This window comes from Cottoperca gobio, chromosome 2 (genome assembly GCF_900634415.1).
Source record: "Cottoperca gobio chromosome 2, fCotGob3.1, whole genome shotgun sequence".
In the NCBI taxonomy this organism is placed as follows: domain Eukaryota; kingdom Metazoa; phylum Chordata; class Actinopteri; order Perciformes; family Bovichtidae; genus Cottoperca; species Cottoperca gobio.
In genome coordinates, this window is record NC_041356.1 from 7,454,522 (window position 1) to 7,471,393 (window position 16,872).

Consider the following 16,872-nt stretch of genomic DNA (forward strand, 5'->3'; position numbering starts at 1 on the left):
AGCAGCTAGCACCTTTTGCCTCTGCTATTTCTGTACACACTTGTAACGGCGGTATGGTAGCAAGACGCCTCTTTGGACAGTAGAGGTGGCTAAACATGGGTCTAATGAGGCTACTCAAGTATCATAAACATTATGCGCTGATGTCTGGATTGCTATGCTAGCTCATACTGCACAGATAAGCTAATGAAAACAAGTGAAAGCAGCTCCATAAAAACAAAGATCATATTGTATTGGTCCCTGTGTGTCTCTCCTGCACTGTTACATGTAATGCTTTCTGGGACATTGCTATTAGTGAAGTAACCGATGTCTATAATGAAATCACACGGGGATAAGTTTGGTAATAGCTCATGTATTATTGATTCCATTTATGATAGACAATCATCGTCATTAAGCAATGACGTTGTCATCATTTCCACAATGTGCATTCATATTGCAGTGTACACCGAACTCACTATTGCACGTAATTACTTTGAAAACACAATACATGTGATGGCACCTTGATTAAGGGATAGTTGGATGTAATTGCTGTGTACAAGAAAATAAAATAGTTCTAATGAGACGTAAGTGGAGGCACATTTTAATTTACTGCAGGCTGGCTGAGCAGGAGCCTGTCCACCTGGGTAAGGTTAATAAGTGGTGATCAGACTGCAGTTGTACAGGTGTTGGTCCTTCTGAAAATGCAAATGATCATCTCAGAATAGAATTGCACCAATAAAAGACAGACAGAAGGCAAATGAGTTCAAATGAGCTATCGGTACAGCAATTATACACTTGAGTATGACATGGCTATCCACAGAGCACTATGATTGATAGGAAATGAACAAAGTACATCATATTATAATCAGTTTAACCTACAGAAAATAGATCATGTTTGATGCCAAGCCAATGGGAATTTTAATGTAGAGAATCCAGTACTTCCTGGTTGATCTTTTGTACACAGTGTCATTGCACAGCCTTGAACCAGCTCCAAAACACACTGGTTGGCCACTAGCCTACACATCTATTAGGCACTTGTTTATTCTCTATCATCGTGTGGACTTGTGTGACAGACTTACCAGAATGTGTTTCAAGCGGAAGGAAGCACAACTCTCTGCCGCTTGATATTTGATTACAGCTAATAATAGAAAAAGACAGCTGCCTTTTCATTGATCTGTCTTCGGTGCCCTATTTCTGAGCCCTGTTTTTTTTTTCTCTCTCTGTCATGTGTAACTATCCAGTAGGACCACAGAATATAGTATTCTGTAGCATTTTCAAACAGCTTGAACCCATCAGTCTTCATTTGCTGTAATTAGCCATTGTTTCGGAATACTCCCCTTTGTATTTGGAAATGAATCCGCTTTAGGCCACAGGCTCCTAAATCTGCTTGTGTGTGAGTGAGCCCAGCCATTTGCGGTCAAACAGGACAGGGATAATATGAGGGGAGGGGATACCATGTGGGAAGGAAGTGGCTCGACATGTTTGTCTGCCAGGCTTTTGTTTGTTTTCCTGTCAAACAAATCTATTTAGAAGGTAGGCTATCTGAGGTCTGCCGGTGGAAATTAGCTACAAGCAGGCTTGTTATGCATTTATTGACAGTTATTCAGTAATGTGGTTATTGAGAAGTCGGTTGCAGCCAAATTATGAATCTATCAGCAATGGTGGAGCTGCCTGGCCTGTCCAACTGATATTGTTCCGGATGAATGTTAACATAATGAGTTGTGTAATTTTCTGGACATGACTGTCAAGTTTCATCCAGCAGTAATATACAGTTGTTGCCGCCTATTAGCGTTCCTGCTCCTTTAACGTGCTGCATCTGTGTACAGCATAGTGAGACTTCATTCACGGAAGGTGTAAGGTGACACTTTTGCTTTTGACAATGGCTGACATCCCCCCGCCTCCATGTTCATATAATAGCAGAGTGCTTGTCTGTGGTATTTCATTACAGGTGATCTGATGCCTAAGGTGACATCAATTTGCTGAGGTAGACAATTTTTCATGCAGGAGAGCTGAATCCCCCCCCCCCCCCCCCCAGCCACCATAAACCATTTGACAAATGTGTTTCCTGCGGTGCATCAGCCATTAAAGCATAGTCAGAGGGTAAATAGATTTCTTTATCATGAAACTGTGAAGCATGTTTAGCCTCATTGATGTCAACGAAACGCCCAGGCTGCTGCGTCATTCACAACCTTTGTACGAGACAGAGAGAGCGAAAGAGACAGACACACGGAGAGACACAGAGAGACAGACGGTACAGCTGTTCTATTGAATCTGGATCGAAAAGTCATGAAGCTGGATCTCTGACTCATCAGTTCTGTGACGCTCCGGTTACACGGCTCATATGATGCCGACCAGCATGTCATCAGCTGGGTGGAGGGGAGAGGACGGGTGGGGGAGGAGACGGACCACGACTCTACCAATCTCCTTCTTTTCTTCACAAATTCTGATGCAATAACAATAACAGAAATGTTCACCCTAAATGTTCCAGTCCAGTAAACTAAGGAGTTTGATTGAAATAGAGCTTGAAAGATTGAGAAATGGGGGGAAGGTACAGGTGAAGGGGGGATAGATGTGTAAGAGAAGGGGAGTGTCTAGAGTAGATGAGTTTAGAGGACGGATGCTGAGGGGAGGTAGAGGAGAGTAGGGAGGGGGAGGAGGTGTGGTGCTCTTGTTTCCTGGGGGGGATGGTGTTAAATGTGATGATAAAACATACACATGGACAGGGCTGATCTTCATTGTGCCACTGCAGCAACTCTTTGATGATTGCATACTCGTACGCATGCTTTGTTGTGAAACAGTCTAGACTATATATATATAATATAGACTATATATTTTTGAGTTTGTTTTCTATTAGAAAATCATTCAGGTGGTGCTGATTTGAATTGAAATATAATCAAGTTCACCAAAAAATGGATGAAAAGAGAAAAAATAAGATGCTAGTTGAGCAGAGCGTGGAATTGGGGAAATACCTTTTAAAATGAGCATTCAGAGGTTGTTACTGTAAGCACAGTTTTCACCCTATCACTTAGTCTCCTCTGTTCCAATGGAGAGGCACAGAAAGCTGTGATACAGAGTAGCTGTCTCTCTATTGGCTGGAGCTGTTAAGGGGCAGGGCCTTGCCACAGGCTGGTGGGCAGGAAGGGGCTGGCTTTAGCGGTGTGGGGGGGTAGCTGGAAGTGTTTCAGCCAGATAGTTGGAGTAGACACTCTTCTGCTTCCTGCCTGCCTGCCTGCCTCGCTCGCTTGCTCCGTGGCTGAGAGAGAGAGAGAGACATCGAGAGAAAATCCCTGTCTAGGCATGGACCTCCGGCTGCAACACTCAGCAGCTCGCGAGGAATGACAACAGTTCACATGGTCATTAACTCCAGTCGCAGAGGCTGAAGGGAAAGCTGCACTGTAGCTCAGTGTCACTGAAGCACCGGGTGCCTCCTGCGTTCGGGACAGCAGACAGACAGAGGCACACAGCAGAGCTACGGGACCCAGTGAAACGAGGTGGGAAAGAACCGTCATATTGGCTTGCTTTTTCTGTTTTTTTTCCTCCAAAGATTTTTTTCAGGAGTTTTGCTGCAGTGTGCTGCATACCAGTCTGGGTGGGGAGGGAGGAGAGGGAATGTTTTATCTGTGAGAGTGTGAAGCTGAAAACGAGGGAAGAAAGGGAAAGAAAATATAGTGTGTGTGTGGGATTAAAGCACAGGAGTACTTGGAGCTTGTAGCCACGCAGTCACTACCCTTATTGCAGTTTCCAGCTCTGTAATGGACTTTCTCATTTGACTCCTGAGGGAGAGGCATTATCACAGCAGTTGACTTGCCCCTTCCTCAGTGCAAATGTCAGGAGCTTTTTTTTTTTTTTTTGCCACATGGGCTTCATATTATTCACTCTCTAGAGAAAAGCTTGTCGTGTTGTGTGGCATCTGCCCTGTCACTACTTGCTTTGTGCGGTTCGTACAAAGCTTTCCCTCGTAACTCTTGGTGTGCACATTTTCCAAATAACAAGGGCAAAGATTGTTTGTTAAGAACAGGTTCTGATGTCTTGACCCTCTTCATGTGCGTGGACACAAACCGCTGATGGCCCCCTGAATAAGCTGGAACTTCACAGTTCTAATAAGGCCCACAACACAATTAACCTTTTGAGTTAGATGAGGCATGGTTGACGTGTCCCTCGCTTTCCGCTGTCTATCTAGATTTAGCTTTACGCTAGACTCTGGGCCCGGAGCAGTCAAGTGGACATCATCGCCTGCATGGAAAAGGCCAGGGTGGGTGTCATACATCTGGCCGTGGATCAAGGGGAAGTGGGTGTTTTCTAAAATGGAACATCAGTTCAGCCCTTCCTGTTGAGAAAATAATGGGATAAGTCTCAGACATGTAGCAAGTACTTACAGCAAGACCCTGTCAGCCAGAAATCCCCTTTCTCTGAATTGACTCTCATGCAAATTGCACCTCGAGATGGTATTAAAAGGATTTAGTGGTCGGTAGGTTTTTTCATACATCTTCTGCATGAAAGAGGGAGTCTGATTACTCTGTGACACGAGAGTGAGTGTGCTGCATTCGGCTCTTATATTTTCAAGTGCAGTAATTTGAAGGCTTAAGATTTGATTTGTTTTACTTCATATTCGAATGTACAAGAGCTTTGAATCTAACGTAGTATTTTCAGTCTGTGATTTTAGGGTATGTAAAGTGTCAGCTACTGTAGTTACAGTGCTTCTACACTTTTCACCTTGTAGATGAAGTAAGCTGGGGTATCCTGATAATCATCATGTTTATCAGAACAGCACTATTCACCCCTGGCTGCCAACTATACTGTAATTAGCTGATGACTTGCTTGAGTCCTGTGGCTAAGCAGGGAGCAGACAAGAACACTTACACTGTAAACAAGTCCATTTACAGAGTGCAGGAGAAATCCATCCCAGATACTAGCACACTCTCGTTATACAAACTTAGCAAAAGATGGTAAAAGGTTCATCATGTGTTCTGCAATGGACCACTGAAAAGAAGAGGAAAGCCCAGTCCTATATCATGAGCAGGCCATGCAGGTCACTGTGGTTTAGCAAAGGCTATTATGATATGGAACACACCTATCTGCTGACTCTGTGAAATGCTTCTTGTATCACCTCCCAACAGTAGCTTAGTCCTGGTGTAGCCTCTGCTGAGCTCAGTCACCCGTCCTTATTGCTAATGGTACTTGATGATATTGAACTCAAGGAGCCGTAGCTTATGCCAAAGACAATTTCATAAGCGTCATAACGTCCGTAGTATTAAATACGAATTAGGCTGCATGGTATAGCCCTGCTCTGATCCTGTCTGGAGGGTGCAAAGGAACATTTTGCAAGCTGGTGATGTCACACCGAAAGCTAGTTTAGGGACATTTTGATAAAATAAAAACCTTTACTGTGAGGCTCACTCATTTTCCATTACTCACTGGGAACTGAACATTTTCCTATTTCACTTCAACAATGAGGCCCTCTCTCCACAGCCTTGAAAAACATTGACCACTTGTTCCCCTTGGCCATGCAAATGACCATAGAAGTGTGGTTTGCCAGCATAAAATGGTAATAAATGGAAATGCAGCCACTCAGGTACCCAGCTCGTGCGCTTCTCTGTCACAGTCATTTGTATTTCCACTTTATTCTTTGCTGGCAACACCTGGCTGATGCCACAGTAAACGTTGTCACAAGGCTCACCACCAATGGAAACCAGGTAGCTTATCGTCTCTGCTGAACAAATACAAGCAGCTGAGATAAACTGCAGCGCACTGACAGAGCGCACAGATACCAGCCTAATGGGTTACATATGTGGTATTCAGAGGTCAAGCCAATGACTTTCACTCGAGATGCCCCAGTCCCGCTGACTCTCATTCAATTAAGCAGACTGACCAAGATAATGCCCCTGCCAGCTGGCCTTAGTAAGCGTCAGTAATCCATAAAGTCTAGTACTGTAGTGCTTTTCTTCACATCTCTGCCCTGCTTTATCAGGTCACCCTGTCTGTCCACTGTTTGTACTGAGGACACAGGGAACAAAGCCTTTTGCAGGAACTAAATATAAACATTATATACAGTTATGTGCAGGATTTGGCTCTTTAGGTTTGACACCATCAGGATTGTCGGAAAAGTGAACACCCGTTACATCCATGCAGCCAGGACGTCTGGTATGAAAATGAATGGCATCTTATTTCATTATAATACCTTGAAACTCAATATATTTCTGAGTTGTCAGATCCAGATAATAGAACAAGTACTTGACTCAGGCTGTATATCTGTCAATTCGACTCAAAACTGCAGAAACAGAACCTGGTCAAGGTGTCCAGGAGGGCTTCTTCTCTGAGGTAAAAACATTGGGCGCTGTATGGTCCCTGCTGACCATCTGTCTTTCCCTTTATATCAGTGGCATTGTGCTTAAAGCTTGACCGCTAAGCTCAGCGTAAACTAAGCCAGGCTGCATGTGTTGTAGGTGCAATACACTAGCAGAAGCTAAGCTAGCCTCAACCAAGCCCGAAGCACCCTCTCCAGAGACACCGAACTGCATGGCCTCTTATCTCAACTAGAGCTTTCCGAAGCAGTCATTATTGCGAAGCAATTTTCTCCCACAGTGTTTCTGAGTTTCTCATGCTTTTAAAATGAGATGTTGTTATATGACAGAGGGAATAGTTTTCCCCACAGGATGACAGTTTGCTTTTCAGCAGGGGGCTTTGGTTTGTTTCAAGAGTGCTCAGTCGTCTCTGCTAAACACAGGCTAGCATTAGCTAACATGCGAACAGTGTTACTTTGCTGTTACACGTCCATCTCTTTAAAGCTAATTCAATGAAGCACATGCAGCACACTGCTAATTATAATATATAATGGTTAAGTCCTCCAGTCTTCAGTACATCTTTGTTCTTTCAAAACTGCTTGGGCTGCATCTTATGATAATTTCCACTATTGATTAAACTATTGATATTTTTGATTTGTCTTCTAAGCATTTAGCCTACAAATTAATGATGTCACCATGTCATTGTTTTATCCAGCACATATTTGAATTTTAACTTTTATAATAGACTGAAGATAACATAACATGATGCATAACAGCAGTTGCTTGGACAGCAGTTAAATTCCCTGGGCATAGATATTACACAAACATACTCTAGTCTATCTATATACAGTATGGGAACAGACATGCGGTCATGTTCATGCATGATTATTATCGTACCATCACCCACATGAGGGGTGTTTTTGATCTTCACCATTTGTTTTGAATACCTTTCATGACAAACATTGTTTTGAACGTTGCCTTTTGAGTAGGCTACCCTGTGAGCTTTTCAGATGACCTCAACCAACCCTTATCCACACTGTCGGCCCACTCCATTTAATGAAAGCTTTCAGTGCTGTAAACCTCAGCTTTCTTCTCGAAAAATTCAAATGACCTACGGCTGTGTTCCCTAACCGTTTTAGCACAACTGATGGCAAAGTTATTTCACAGAGAAATGGTGCCGTCGTCCCCTCACACATTCTGACAAAGTAGGTTGGCTTGATAACAGACTTCTTGTGACTTCTAAAAATAAGAAGGGATTAATTGTTAAAGGTCAGATCTGACATGATTCTTACCTGACTTTCTCTTCTGCAGCGATTGGCTCTCTCCCTGGGGAGATGGTGTGAAATTAAATCCTGCCTTGGAGAGTGGAGCCTGGGCGTCAGTGCGATTGGGCAAGGAAGCTTCTCATCTCATTACACATGATCAGCACTAAAGTGGGACAATGTGATTAGCTTGACAATGGTCTGGATTCGTAGGCTTTGAACAGTATAGTGCTGGTGAGGGGTTTCAGGGGGGAGCATCTACCTGTGTCTTTGTGACTGGCAGAAATATTTGTATTCATATACGTCCTTGTGGTCTTTTTGAGTTCCTCCTTTTGATATTTCAGACTTCAAATAGAATTCAGAAATCTCCAATTAGAGAGACCAAGTTTCAGTCCAAGACGCAGGATGATTTTTACATTTACAGGACAGCTTACCTAAATCTGACAAGACCTGCAGATCTGTTCAACTGTATGACAGCTGTGTGAGGGTTTCTCTCTATGAAGGGAATTTGAATTCTTCTTCCCTTAACAGTAGCGTCGATGGTTTGAGTACAAGTCTCAACTTGCCTTCATTAAGACCAAGTGGAGCTTGCCAAATGCCTTTTTAAAGGTTGTTTAAGATATTAAACTGTATTTAACATTTTCTTGGTGTTTGCTCCTGGTCTTGTCTGTTTTCCGTGGATACATTTATATGTTTATAACAGTAAAAGGGGGATCTTTTAACCAGAGCTGTATGTTTTTACAACCTCTTCTGCTTCTCCTTCCTCAGTCTGGTGTCCTCAACCCCTTTTTTGCCGCCCCCAGTTAGCAGAAAAACATTTCCAGATGTGCCCAGAAAATAGCTCCTTGCGCAGTAGCTTAGTAATGGATTTCGTACACTCCAGCTAAAGGTCACTTCCTCAGATTGTTGCTCCAACAATTGTCCCCATTCTCTCCCTAGACAACATGCAGACAGTGACCAGTACCTTCACAGGACAAGGCAGGGAGCACAAACACACATTCCCCCCATGAATGTAAATTGACAGGCCACTGTCAACGAGCCAGTATCTAATTTGGATGGTGGGAGACCAGTGAATATTGCGGGACGCTGGGCAGCGTCATAATCGTGTCTGGCACTGGCATATGCATCTGTCTCAGTCCCTCTGTGGCTGCTGGATAGCTGCCCGGAATAGTGCTGTGCTGCGCGGTTTTCTATTGGCTGCACCATCCTGCCATGCATGGCTCTACTGGGCGGGTTGGACCCTGGGGCTTTTTTTCTATCTCTGCTCTGACTCGATGCTCTTGTCCACTGTCTCATAGCACAGAGGCTTTTGCCATTCACTGCTTTGTGTGCAATATGTTGGAGAGCCAGTGGGCTTGTAGTCACCTCGTACAATGGCACACAGCAGTGATCGGGGGACTTAAACTCAAGTGGCTTCTGAATAACCTCACAACTGCCTTTTCTCTGGTTCATCAGCCCTGTACTCTTCAGAGCTAGCTACCTTCAGGGGCAGTATGCACACTAATTCAGATTGACATGCATACACAAGCACTGTTAACGTCTGTTGAAATGTATTGCCAATCATATTTAGCTGACTATTTTCTCACACACTGTTGTCTCTATCTCTTCTCCATTCCAGATCACTGACAGACAGTGCCTTGTGAGACAACATCCTTACTTGAAGATCCCTGGGGGTTTCTGAAGCGCTCCAGATTTTCTTCCTTCTGCAGTGGTGATAGGACCCAAACACCCTTGACCTGCTCATTTGTCCTTACCTGTGCTCAGTGTGAAGAAATCCTAAGTGAAGCGGTGGAGCTACTGTACTGCTGGCCAAGGTGCCAAAGCTCAGAGAGCGTAGGTACTCAAGACTTTAATAGTAAGCCACAAACTTTGCGTTCCAAACTGTCCATTGCATCTCAAAATAGCATCACTTTTACTCCCCAGCATCCACCCTTGTACAGATATCATCACTCATACAAAGGTCACATTTGGGGACATTGGTCCAACCCGTAGAGCGTGTCTCTGAGCATGCCCCCTTGGCCTTGTCAGAGGTCTGCACCTGAGACTTACTGATTGATGAACAATTAGCTGTGTCACTGACAAACTCCACAACAGCAGTGCAGTCCCATGCTCCGGTCACAGAGACTTTGCCAGTCCATTGCCTCCACTTCCCTGTCCGCAAGGACAAACCTCATCCACTGACCTGAAGCAGAGCATTTATAGCTGCATGTTCCATCAGTTTTAGTTGTTGTGCGTTTAATTTTTTTACTTGGAACACTCTGAAACACCTCCTCAGAGGATTAGCCTCCTCCTAAAACCAGGTGGCTCCACTCCACTCCAGCTCCACAGCCTGTGCTGCTGACATGGCTCTAAACATTGCCTCGATACGGGACACAAAATGGCTGACCCTGGAAGTGTGCCGGCAGTTTCAGAGAGGGACTTGTTCACGCAGTGATGAGGAATGCAAATTTGCCCACCCACCCAAAAGCTGCCAGGTGGAGAACGGGAGGGTGATCGCCTGTTTTGACTCGTTAAAGGTAAGGACTCTAAGATACAATCGGTAACTGCTGCTGTTGGGATCTATCCTCTACTTTTATTATTATTATTATTTTTTGGTTACAAACTGATAAAACCGACACCTATTTAGACCTTTTCATGAGGTAAATGTGTTGTCAAAGCAGGTAACACTGCCGAAATCATCACGGTTTCTACTCTTTAATTTACTTGTCTTTACAGTCTGTAAAAGAACTGTCAAACGATGTAAAGGAAATATGAATGCTTGGATTTCATCTCTCCAGTACCAATATAGTGACTGGCATAAAATGTTACAGCTTTGTGGTTCCTAATGGCCGGTGGGTGTAGGTTGTCTGCTCAAATTAGCATGTGTGTCAGGTCTTCACGCTGCGCTGCAGTTAGCAGACCAGCCTGACCTATAAAGCTAAAGGCCAGAGAGGTCTGTTGTCATGTTCACTGTCACCACAGGTGTGTGTGCGTGTGTGCGTGTCTTTAGTTTTTTATACGGTAAGTTCTTCTAATGTTACCATGCTTTGTCCATCATCTGTATATGAGGGCGAACATCTGATCGCCTTAAGTCATTCCAGGGCTTCTATTCCTGGATGCATGTCAGCTGCCACTCACAACCAACATAAACAGCCAGAGCTTGTTTTGTAATGTTTCCTTCTCTAGGATCCAAGAAGAGGTAGAGGTGTTGCATTGTCAAGATGTGGTTCATCTTCTTTTTTGTCAGAATCTCATTTTTAAATGGATAGAATTGTTATTGTTAACATTTAGCTGGTATTGGAAATCCACTGGAGGCCTTAAAGCCATGTCAAAGTATTTATTCCTTGAATACAAGCCTGTAGTTTATTCCCTGACCCCTCTTAGGAGAAGTTATGTCCCACTTATTATTACACACTTTGCTTTTTAACAGTGGTAAAATATCTTAAATTAGCTTAACACTTTAAAAGTCTCCCCAATTATAAGAAGGTCACTTCATACAAGCCCCTTCATACTGCAAATAAAACGACTGCATCCATGAGCAACCCATTATTTTTAAGCTTTGCGGAAAAAAACTGAAAAAAACAGCAGTGACAATGATAAATAGCCAAAGAAACTAGAGCAGAACACTAAAACTGTGAGGAGTTTGTCTTTTTTTAAGTGTGAACTGTAGCTGCATTTTACATATACAGCAGTGCAGTGTGTGCTGTGTGCATGTTTCAAGGTTGTGTTCAAGGTCAGTGACAAAAAAAGGGTCTAGATTCACAACATGTTAAGAGCTGCTCTCAATTCTGATGTGCTTCATTTCCCCACATCTGAAAGTTGTGATCCTATCCCTCCTAAAACACATATTTAGCTTTCCACACGTTTCATACTTGAAATCCATTAAGATCTTGTAAAAGCTCTCCTTATTGCTCATGGTCAATTATTTATTCAACTCTATGAAAACAAGCTGTGTTCATGGTGCAATCAGCTGTTTTCTTGGCTAAGACTTCGCTCATGGTAAGGCTCGCTAAGCTGTTGCTTACGGCCAGTCATTGAGTGACTCCCAGATGCCAGATTTTGCGAGCTGTTATACCGTTATGGTTTAATGCGCACACAGCTGACTCCGATCGGGATGGATTTCGTGTTGCACCATGCAAGGGATGGCCTGACATGGATCCTCTGCACATGACATGATTTTGCTGTTCCAAGAAAACTCTAACCAGTCATCCTGGAAACTAAATGACCGGAGCACTCAACCACATAGTGCCATCTTTCATTTAGACTATTTCAATAAATAGTGGCATTGAGGCAATCCACTGGCAATTCATGCATCATCTGTACCTTAATGTACAAAATGAAGGAACATGCATGTATTGGTGAGATGTCTCTCGGAGGCAGCTGTAAAGTTACTTATCCTGTAACCCGAGGGACTGGATTCTGATTTTTAGCGCGTCTTACAACTTTTACGCCCTATTGATTTAAACAAGGGCGATCTAAGTGCTCATACTGGAACATACAGACGTCTCTTTCTTAATGTTAATCTAAACGGAAAAGTCTCTCTGGGTCCCAATGGCATCACGTGACGTACCTGGAAGTTGTAACCACGGTTTGGCCACTATGTAAGATTGGCTTCAAAGTCAGGTATTCATCGTAGGCTGCTCTTGGTAAGCCCATCACCTAAAAGCCTAAGGCAGCGGAATTGGTAAATGTTTAGACAGATCTGACTGTAATTGCCGCCATTCGTTCTCTCTCTCTCTCTCCCTCTCTCTCCCTCTTTTCACCATAGGACCCAGTGACAGAACGAGAATACAGGATTCTCTGTACTTTTAACTCCAACTCGCCCCCTTTCCCACAAAGACTTTCCTCGTGACGTGAGAGAATGAATGCTTTATTATGCATTAGGAAATGTGTTTCGCTCCACAGCAGGCTGATTTCCACCCCATTACGCCCGTATCGTCTTCCTGGGTCTTCTCATCTGATAGGGTTATCATGCCAGGGTTGTGTGCTGCCAGGCGTGTATTGGCCAATGATCAGTCGAGTCCTTTTCCTAAACAAGTGAAAGGTACGGCTCGGGAGAGGAGTAGAGTACGAGGTGTAACTGTTGTTGCACTTGTCAAGCAGCAGTAGGCAAACATGCCAAGTCAGTGGAGAATTTGACTTCTCTGGTTGTTGTTGTTGGTAGAACACTCCTGAGACAACGGCTCCTTCCTGTTGAACTCCACTTTAGCCAAATCTCAAATTTTGCAGCTAAATAAGATGTTTCTTATCTTTTCTTATATTGATATTTTAGGCCTATGATTTAGGTTGCGCAACATAAAAAAACAAAACATATTTCTGACAGTTTTGTCAAGCAATCATTTTCTGCAGTGCAGCTTTTTAAAAGGTGTAATTTTGAACACAATGCAGTGGAACTAGTCAGAGAGGTTGCTGTCGTTGCTCCCGGCAAGAAATGGAGAAGAAGTGAGGTAAGTGCTTCATGTGTTTTTGCTGGGTATAAATTACATTTGAGAGCGTAATTCAGTTATTACATCCAGCCTTAGTGGTGAGACCTGGAGCACAACCAGGCCTTTCAGATTTCTGATCAAGCAGTGAAGTCACACGCCATGGATAGGGATGGGTGTAGTGGGGTTTGGGAGCAGCCCCAGAGTAGCATCTTGCAAAAGTTCCATGACATGAAAATACTACAGCTTTTGCATTTTCTGTTAGTGTGCTTTGCAAGGGACGAATGAAAATAAAGAGTCAGTCCTCGGTCATGAAGCTCGCAGCGTCCTGACTCCACTGCGCTGCTCTCAGCACTTCTCTAGTGTCATGTCTGGGGGATTATTTTTTGTCCTCCTGCTCTACACTGTGGGCTTTAGAAATAGCATCTCTATGCTACATTTGTCATCTCTTAAAATAGGACGCGCTGCTTCATCTCTGTGCAACTAACGCTGAACTCACATTTGGTCGGTAGACATGATATAGCTTACCAGGTATAATTCAGTTTCATTGTGACACGAGAATGTGACAGTGGTGACCTCGACAACAGGAGCCGCAGTGGGAGGTGTTTGGATATATCGACCATTTTTTCCCCATTTCTTGTTTAAAAACAGGCACAATTTTGCATTTAAATGTCTTGTTAGAATACAGATTGCTTTAACAGACCCCCAGACAGGTAGATGATTTAAAAGTCTTAATATTTTCCATTGATGTTAATTAGCTTTAGCATCATTCATTGCAGAAGATGATAGTGAATCAAAACAGTCAGAAGTGCGTCACCAGGTGTGTCACAAACGGTGTGTCACAAACGGTATGTGTCACAAACGGTGTGTCACAAACGGTGTGTCGTGGTTGAGCCATTTCCTTTAAGCTGTTTGATATGTTGTGCCGTGTGACCATGGAAACCATGCCACCGTGCTGGTGGGGATGGGGGGAATGAGCGAGGATCCCTACATTAAGGGAGTAAATTCATTCCCAGCAGTCATGTGATGGTGTCACATTGGCTTTGCCTCAGACAGTGGCCTTCTGTTGATGCTTATTTCTCTGTAGTACTGACTGGGTTATATTTCTTCCCGTATTCCGCAGTAAAAGACTGTTCGTGTCCAGACCGTTTGTCTCAATTTAGGATTTTGACTGCTTGTCATTGCACAAATATGACACAGTTGGGCAGATTTGAAATAAAGCAGAAAATAATGCTAAAAGATGAGCAGCTCATGGCGAGACGATACATTTTTCCCCCCACAGTGCAGAAAATGTATTTTAGACTTAGCATTTATTTTATACTACAGAGAGTTTTTAAACACGTGTGTCAAGTTCTCTTTGCCAAACACAAGTCGTTCATGGTCGGTTAAGGTTTTTCTCCCCAGCGTTTTCTTTTTTTTGTACCAGTCAGATTTTACCAGGTGATCTCCACGTCTGAGTGAACTTCAATAGTCTCGAGAGGTGGGGGACAGTCCGGTGCATCCTGGTACTATCGTGTTTCGTCACGTTGCGGTTGTCTAAAAGAAAGTGGTGAAGCAGGAGAAACAATAGAAGCTACTTTCAGGTGTGTGAGGTGCTTTTCTCATTTGTGTCACAGACTCGCAGCAGCTCCCCGTGGGGGTGAGGTGCCCTGCTTTCCCTCACTTTGTAAGAACATCTTAATCCGGACTTTGCCTCAAAAGAGCAGAAGTGTTTTTGGGGGCGTGAGACGGCTGAGACCGGTAAATAAAGAAGAGTGTTAATCTGTTACTCCATAGCGACCAGTCCAGACAGAAACCAGACAGTGGAACTTGCACACCTAAGCCTGCGTTTTTAAGTTTGAGATTCCTCTGATTTAACTGTAACTTCCTCCCTCCGGGCTTATTGCATTTGCATTTTTTTGGATCTTTAGGAAGCCTCACTGAACATGAACTTCATGCCCCCCCTTCCCCCCCCCCCCCCACCTCCCTTGTTTTAAAAGATGGGCTCGGCTGCATTCCTCAGCGTAATCCTCTCAAACTGGGCCACACCCTGGGCAGAGCAAACATGTGGAGGGGAATGCATGCAGGGCAGCAGGAGTTGGTGTTCCCCCAGGGTCATTCACACAGACACAATGAGGCACTGACTTGAGCTTAACGTGGGGCTGCAGTGGACACGGCATGCTTTGATGAGCCCCTAGGAGACCCCCGCCGCTGCCGTTCCTTAAACAGGCCTCCTCGTACACAGCCGCGTGCTCGCACACTTGCTGTCTTTCCTGTGCAAACCGTGCCAAATTTCATTTGATCCATGTGATTTCACCCCCAACACCCTACAGCCCCAGTCTAGCATGGTCTGAAAAAAAGTTAGGGAAAGATAAGAGAGAGGGAGGACGGAGTCAAAACAACTCACTGTTAGAGTCTCATGATCAGTTAGTCACTCAGTCCCATGGTGGAGGAATTGACATAAAAACATTTATTTTGTGCTAATGAAAGCATTTGAACCATTTGGCCTCAGTAACAGACCAGCGTGAGACGCACTTCAGCCATAGATATTGCACATCCAACTTTTTCTTCCATTATCTTATTGTGTTATTCAATCTTTTCTTTTTCTGTCCTGTGATGTCACATCTTTATGTTGCTGTTGTCATTTCTTTTGCTTTGGATAAATAATATTTACGGAGGTTATTGATGTCACTACAGACGACACAGTGTTGATCAGAGAAGCTGATATAGTAGGGTACATGTTTTAATTGGGCCACTCCTCTGACCCACATCTGTGTGTGTGTGTGTGTGTGTTGTGTGTGTGTGTGTGTGTGACTGCTGTGAGCCCCACATTTCCCCCGTCTCCCGCTGGGTCTAGCTGCAGATCTGGACCGTAGGCACGATTATTCTTTGAATATTGGTCTATTTCCTGTAATCATGCCTACGGATTCATTACAGGAAATGAGTAAAATGCAGTTCTACCGTAGGACTCTTTTTTTGATTCCACTAAATCAGTTATATATTCCTTTCTTTCCTGCTGTTGGTGCGGCTGTTTTACACAGGCTTGTACTCATTCTTGGTTTTTCTTTTGCAAACCATGTCCTCTAGCAACAGGAACATTTGTGAACAACTGAGGATAGATGGGTAGTGGTACATGTGAAGGCAGTTTTGTGCCTAAAAGAAAGAGAGAATTTTCCAGACATCAGAAAAAGAGCAGCATGAGTTTGCAACTGAAAGATTTTGTTCTAAGAACTGTTATTGACACCTTACTCAAACATCTTTGCTGCTATGTGTGCGACGGAAAACCATCGTGGTAAAATTGACGGCCATGAAACAGCCCGGAAATATTGCTGATCAGGTGACATGCGTCCTCTAATAATGATATGAAAGTGACTTATTAGTTCAAGTTAAAACCTGGGTTCTGTTACAGAACATCAGCCCTTTGTCTCTACACCACTCTGCTAATACACACAGCCTTTGTTATATCATATACTGGAGTTCTACTTTTGAACTTGAACTCCATTATATCTTCTCTATAAAACAGAAAATGTATGGCACTACTGTTGGTCATGTCAGATTTAATAGAAGGTGTTCGTCACCCAATGAGCCGCCTGCAACATGATGGAGGGACTGAGCACTGAAAATCTGCCCATCTGCTGTACCAGTGTCTCACCTGGTCTCAATCCACCCACTATCTCTGAGTCATCCTCTTTTTCCATCTCTCTGCTGCCCACAGTGCTGATAAAGTACTAGATTCTCTGCAATCTTCTTTTTTTCTCCCTGTAAAAACCTTAAATCAGTTCTGCAGAATCAATGCCATCCTCACATTTGGTGATTTCAAAGCCAGCTGGACTCAAACTCCCTTACTGCTGCAGTAGTCGTTGCTGTTGTGAGCACCTCTGCAGTAAAGCTGAAGGCAGATGTATGGTGAGTCAGGCAGGAGGCTCGCTGTGTGCTTGACCTTTTAGCATTCTCTCATTAATTATTGACATG

The 16,872-nt window shown here is 43.8% G+C and overlaps 1 protein-coding gene across 1 annotated transcript in view; it reads left to right on the plus strand.

Annotated features, from left to right (window-relative positions):
• The first annotated feature begins 3,183 nt into the window (after nucleotides 1-3,183).
• Nucleotides 3,184-16,872, plus strand: part of LOC115019853 (muscleblind-like protein 2a) — a 43,096-nt gene continuing 29,407 nt past the window's right edge. The window contains 2 exon segments of the mRNA XM_029449517.1: nucleotides 3,184-3,467; nucleotides 9,138-10,035. Of these exon segments, the coding sequence (XP_029305377.1) occupies nucleotides 9,862-10,035 (174 nt within the window). The 5' untranslated portion in view covers nucleotides 3,184-3,467; nucleotides 9,138-9,861.